This window comes from Emys orbicularis, chromosome 2 (genome assembly GCF_028017835.1).
Source record: "Emys orbicularis isolate rEmyOrb1 chromosome 2, rEmyOrb1.hap1, whole genome shotgun sequence".
NCBI classification, from domain to species: Eukaryota; Metazoa; Chordata; order Testudines; family Emydidae; genus Emys; species Emys orbicularis.
Genome location: NC_088684.1, coordinates 41109910 through 41115843, shown reverse-complemented (window position 1 = coordinate 41115843; position 5934 = coordinate 41109910). Strand labels below are relative to the sequence as shown.

The following is a 5934-nucleotide window of genomic DNA, read 5'->3' as shown; positions in this document are numbered from 1 at the left end:
AAGTAATTTTAGTTCAAATAAGTCTCTTCCTTCTATATATTTTTAAACAAAATTCTCCCAACCCTGCACTTTGCTTACCTACCTCAGACTCACTTTAAATGAAATTAAGATTAAGTTTTTAGGCTGTTTTATGTCCTACTCCTCTTAAATTAACCATGCAAAACAAAATAAAGCACAAACTATTAGGATTTTCAGGGATTCTTATTCTACTTGCCCTATTCAAATCCAAAGCCTTTGGAAAGTTTCACTGTTTTTTGTAGAATACATTTCTAACAGGAAAGGAGGCACAGCCATGGTAATCAGTCTCTATTTGCAAACTTGTGCCCCAAACTAGCAACAGTATAATTAATACAAAATACAGGGTTTTTTTTAAAACAAGTCTATAACCAGTTTTATTATAGAAAGGATGACAGCTCTCCAGCTTTTACTTCTCACTGGTCTGCTCTGGCATGCTTCTAATTATGTCAGAATCACCTGTAAATGGAAAAATAAGCCATAATCAAATCTCAGGAAAGGGGCCACAGCAAAATCCATTTATAATACAGGACAACTATTTGGAAGCTATTTTAAGTTTGCCATTCCACAATGATCAATATCTTCCACTTACAAATCTGTTACATCTTGGCTTTTGAAAATTCTATCACATTAATTAAAAAAAACTCAAGTTTTGGCACCAACTAATAGTTTTGAAGGATAGAGACCATACTCAGAAGTATACTACTAATATAATAAATGCTTTCCTTTTATAAAATCAAGATGTCAAAACTGTTTCTATATAAATTATACTAATGTATAACACAAAATGAAAATTCCATACAAGTCACTAGCCATTAAAACACAAAACTAGAGAAATAAGCAAGTCCTGGGGACACATTGCAGAGTTTTAATATAGCAAGTGACTAGCCTGATCACTGAACTATCAGGACAGCGACAATATTTGCAGGATATGCAATACCAACTCAAAAGCAGAGGTATTGTACAGACTTAAGAGCTAAATCATACAACTAAAATTAAGAAAATATTGCATGTAGTTATTATATTAAAACAGTTATTCACAAGTCAAATCTGAAACATTATAAATTAGGTTTTGCTGGAGTTAGTTTGAGAGCAAAGTATCACACTGTATTCCTATCATATGCACAATAAGCAGATAACTACAGTGAAAATTCAAATTGTCACTCAGTGACAATTCCATACAGATGCATATAGAAATGCAGTGAAATCCATCTTTAAGCAGCCATTCAAAGTGGCTGACAAAGCAGCAACTAAACAGAGGCACTGCCTAAAATAGAGCAAGATTGGACTATGTTTATAGATACTGTGGGGAAAATAAAGACAAGAAATTGCTTAATTAAGAGAGTTCATCTTAGAGGTTCTAACAGTCCGCCTTTAGGCCCAGAGATATCACCAGCCAATGGTAATTATCTTTGTTCACTGCTGATGACAATCTTTTTAAATGAAAAAGGTTAGAGTTTTTAGCAATCCTGTTCACTTTCAAGCTTAGATGTCAAATAAGAAACTGGATTAGAGATCATATTTCCAAGCCAATTCTGGCCAATCCTAAACAGGATTAGCACAGACTGCAAAGTATTCTAAAGATCCCCATTCCTGGTGGGAAAAATAGGTTGCTGAGGTGAAGCAAGCCCAATAAAGAAAACATGCTGTGTCAAGCAAATGAGCTTTACTTATATATATATATATATATATAAATAAAATAAATAAATAATTAAATAAATAAAATATAAAATGTTCTGTGTTTTGGAAGTCCTGTCCAGGCCCTGGATCCTGGTTTTAAACAGAATGGCAAGTCCAGTGAACGTTTTGTGGTGATGAGTCATATGTAAGCAAAAGAAGCTAGAATACATACCTGGATCAATGATAGCCAGTGTGCACACTCTGTAGTATTTTCCACATGCTGTACCCAATTCAATATTGTTGCCGCTGTAGTGATGCACACCAGTCTTTGCCAACATAGCATAGTACTCAATCTCTGATTTTCTGAGAATTAAAAGAACTACATATCAGAAAATGGTACACTCACTCATTCCCATCAAATGAATCCTTCAATGGGATGTTATTAGACCAGTTTGAATCATAACTGCACTTCCAAAGTTTTAGATTGAGCAGTGAAGTTAGTTTTATTCCTCCACTTGAGGTTTGTGTTGGGGGGCAGTCACCATCTTTCCCCCAAGGGGAGGTCTGACTTCCCAATCACAGCTTTGGGATGTAGGAGTCTGATTCTGTTGGTCAGGAATGGGGTTTGGCAGCTCTGGTTAGTGCCGTTATCTTTTCCAAGAGAGGCCCCAGGGGCTGCTCAAATAGCAGGTAGGCTCCCTTGTACAGGGAAAAAGGGCTTACAGGAGAGGCAAATGTAGATTGCCGACAGAGTGTGGGAGTGAGCAGGACTATTTGATGGGTTGGTCATTGGAACCTGTAGTTGAGGAGTAAGACTGCGAGTTTGTCACGGAGATCAAGGATTCCGTGACTTCTGCAGTGGCCAGCTGCTGCTGGGGCAGTCTTGCGCCATGCGCACCCTCCCCCAGCAGCAGCAGCAGGAGTTTGGGTGTGGAAGGAGGCTCAGGACTGGGGGTTGGGGCACAGGATGGGGTGAGGGCTCTGGGCAGCACTTACCTCAGTGGGGATCCCTGGAAGCAGCGATATGTCCCTCCCTCCCCCAGCTCCTAGCCCACCGCTGCCTGGCCGCGCCTCCACCTAGGAGCTGAGGGAGGGACATCGCCAACCCCCCCCCCCCCCACACACACACACTTTTCCCCCAAGCAATGGTCCTAGGCTGCTCCCCCCAGAGCACCCATTGCACCCCCAAGATTTAGTTAGGGGACAGGTCACAGGACATTAATTTTTGTTTACTCCCAGTGACCTATCCATGACTTTTACTAAAAATGCCTGTGACTGAAACGTAGCCTTACTGACGAGGGCTGGGGAAGGCAGGTGGCCAGATGCTGAGCAGACAGGGAAGCAGGAACCTGGGCTTCTGGTGGTGACAGAGGCATTAAAGTGAATTGTGCCAGTTTTCACATTCCTAGCTTGCCTCTTTCACCTGGCCTCTATGAGCTGCAGGTCTTGTCAACCACCACTGGTCCCCTCCAGCAATCCAAATTAGGTGCAGATCCACATCAACCTGTCTCCCCACCCCCAATAGCTCCAGCCACTACAGGCTCTGAATCCCTTTTCTGCATCTTGAAACTCCTCATAAAAAGTTCTTTTCAAAGCCACCAAACCCTTATTTGATGACAGACTGGATCCAGCCCACGCAGCATGAGGTTTCAAAATAGGGGGGGGGAGGGAGGGGGAGAAGAGGAGAAGAGAGTAGAAGCCATTTAAGATTCCTTCCCCACCTGCATAACAACCACTTTGCTATGCCCTTATTTGAGTCATACCACCTGTAGAAAAAGTTTTTTCTTTAGTATAAGCTTCCTTTGCTGTACAGAAGCTGGGCAGCATAATTTAAAAGCACTTTACAAGCTCAGTCCTGCATTGTTTACACATGCAACTTGCACCAGAGATCCAGCCCTGTTTTGCAGCAAATATTATAACATTGTAGAACTAGGACTGTTTAGTGCACTGTACTAAAAACGTTCACACTGTGAACAGCATAAAGCAGATGCGGATAAAGTATCTTTCTAAAACCAGTTTTCAGGAAGTCCAATTTCCAATATAACGGTACCTACCTCAAAGCAGGACAGTTGTTGGCTAGGATGACCAACTTGGCTTTGCCCTGCCGAATCATTTTCAGAGTCTGTTTGTACCCTAGCACATATTTACCACTTTTCATAACCAGTTGAAGCCTTGAGTTTATGGACTCTAGCGACTTTTTCTGTAACAGAGTTAAAATATATGGAGTAATGCAGATTAACACAGAGAATGAACAATTTTAAAGAGCTTTAACTAAACACAAGTCTTTGGGTTCAACTAAGCTTTCTACTATTTACAGTGCAAAATATTAAGTAGCTCATATCTAAATATCCAAGAAGTTAAGAAAAAGCTTGTCAATAAAATAAAAATTGTGTTAACACAATATGACAACATTTCTCAGACTTCAAGCTAGTCCCCTTATTTCTCTCTCTTAAATGCAAGGAGAAATTAACTGACAATTTTTTAAAAAGCTACTATACAAATTATGTTGAATTATTCTGAACTTCCAGCCTGACCCTACCCTTTTTAGTGTCAGAATATTTGTGGGATCCTACACTCAAAGGTCCCTTTTCAATTTACCAAGGCTAAGCCAGGTTAAGAAAGAAGCATCAAGTTACTCCATTCTAAATTGCAGTCTGACCATTAGACCCTGTCCTGTGTATACATTTCATGCAATATAAAAAAATGACTGATCACTATCAACACGATGCTGAAGTGATTTTTCTGTAACGCTTTGTGGCATATTGCAGCTAGGTAGTGAATTTTGTAATTACAGAGGACATCTTACAGCACGACACCCATACTTTCGAGTGTACAAAAATAAATGCAATGATAATCACAGGGTAGAGCAACATATAAGAGCAGACGCTTAAATGCACTGACCCTCACCCAAACTGTGTTCTGGAATAATTAGGCAATAACCTGACCGCACAAAGGTAGTTCGCAACGCCTCGAGGGGAGGATATCGACACGTGAGGGAATATCTGGCTGACAGTGATAGCGAGACTCAGAAGAAACAGGCGACAGCGAGATGAGGGGCAGCTCCTACAGCAAGGGGGCCGATACCGCCCTGCGCCAGGAGCAAGCACCCCCTACGAGCTGAAGGAGCCCAGTGGCCGGCCTCCCAAAGCGCCTTGGGGGCGCCCTGCTTCACTCCCCTCATTCATCAGGTTCCCCCTTCAGTCCCCACCGCCGGGACAGCCCGGAAACCTCTGGCCGCTCCCCCGCCACCCAGCTCTCAAAAGCAGCCTCGGGAGACCCGGCCACCCCCAAGGCAGCTGCCCCGGGGCCGCCCCGGGGCCGCTCCGCAGCCTCCCGCCGCCGCCACGTGAGCGCCGGGCCCGCCCCGCTCACTCACCGTTTTCTTCGCGGCCACCATGTTGCTGCCTCGTGTCGGGTCCGGCGGTAGCTGAAACACAAGGAGGAAAGGTTAGTGCCTCGTGCCGGCCGGCCCGCAGCGCTCCTGCCCGGCCCCGCGGAGCCCCGCTCACCCGAGACGCGCCTCCAAGATGGCCGGGCAACAAGAAAGGAAGAAACTCCCACAATGCAGCGTAGATCCCCCCCCCGCGGCTCGGCGAGAAATCTCGCGAGAACTTAGTTTACTCCGCCCCTTCCGGGTTGAAATACGACTGCGCCAGACTCCAGAGGGTGGGACTTGTAGTTGGGGGTGTCGGCTTTCTCCCTGGTAGGGGGAGAGTAGTTGAGTGGGCTGGTTCTCTGGCTGGTGGGAGGGCTCTGTAAGGGGGCTGGCTCCTGTGGGGTGGGGGAGTAGCTGGGGGGGCGGCTCCTGTGGGTGGGGGGAGTAGCTTGGGGGGGGCTCTGTAAGGGTGCTGGCTCCTGTGGGTGGGGGGAGTAGCTTGGGGGGGGCTCTGTAAGGGGGCTGGCTCCTGTGGGGTGGGGGAGTAGCTGGGGGGGGGCTCCTGTGGGTGGGGGGGAGTAGCTTGGGGGGGCTCTGTAAGGGGGCTGGCTCCTGTGGGTGGGGGGAGTAGCTTGGGGGAGGCTCTGTAAGGGGGCTGGCTCCTGTGGGTGGGGGGAGTAGCTGGGGGGGGCTCTGTAAGGGGGCTGGCTCCTGTGGGGTGGGGGGAGTAGCTGGGGGAGGCTCTGTAAGGGGGCTGGCTCCTGTGGGGTGGGGGGAGTAGCTTGGGGGGGCTCTGTAAGGGGGCTGGCTCCTGTGGGTGGGGGGAGTAGCTTGGGGGAGGCTCTGTAAGGGGGCTGGCTCCTGTGGGGTGGGGGGAGTAGCTGGGGGAGGCTCTGTAAGGGGGCTGGCTCCTGTGGGGTGGG

General features: G+C 46.5%; 1 protein-coding gene and 1 non-coding gene across 2 annotated transcripts; both read right to left on the bottom strand.

The window, feature by feature from the left end:
• Positions 1–291: 291 nt before the first annotated feature.
• RPL30 (ribosomal protein L30) lies at positions 292–5210 on the bottom strand. The gene is made up of 5 exons (XM_065398816.1): positions 5145–5210; positions 5012–5062; positions 3690–3835; positions 1868–1998; positions 292–474 (listed from the first exon to the last, which is right to left on the bottom strand). The coding sequence occupies exons 2-5, from the start codon at positions 5030–5032 to the stop codon at positions 425–427; spliced, it is 348 nt and encodes a 115-aa protein (XP_065254888.1). The 5' UTR covers positions 5033–5062; positions 5145–5210; the 3' UTR covers positions 292–424.
• LOC135875340 (small nucleolar RNA SNORA72) lies at positions 816–943 on the bottom strand. Its single transcript, XR_010561214.1, has one exon. It is a non-coding gene; the product is annotated as a small nucleolar RNA SNORA72 (small nucleolar RNA).
• Positions 5211–5934: the final 724 nt, after the last annotated feature.

What these genes read in the sequence shown, in the direction of transcription:
- RPL30 (XM_065398816.1), bottom strand. Translation starts at nt 5,032, where the DNA reads ATGGTGGCCGCGAAGAAAACG. An exon ending in TGGTGGCCGCGAAGAAAACG is followed by an intron (nt 3,836 to 5,011) that starts GTGAGTGAGCGG and finishes ACTCTGTTACAG; the next exon opens with AAAAAGTCGCTAGAGTCCAT. An exon ending in AACAACTGTCCTGCTTTGAG is followed by an intron (nt 1,999 to 3,689) that starts GTAGGTACCGTT and finishes TTTAATTCTCAG; the next exon opens with AAAATCAGAGATTGAGTACT.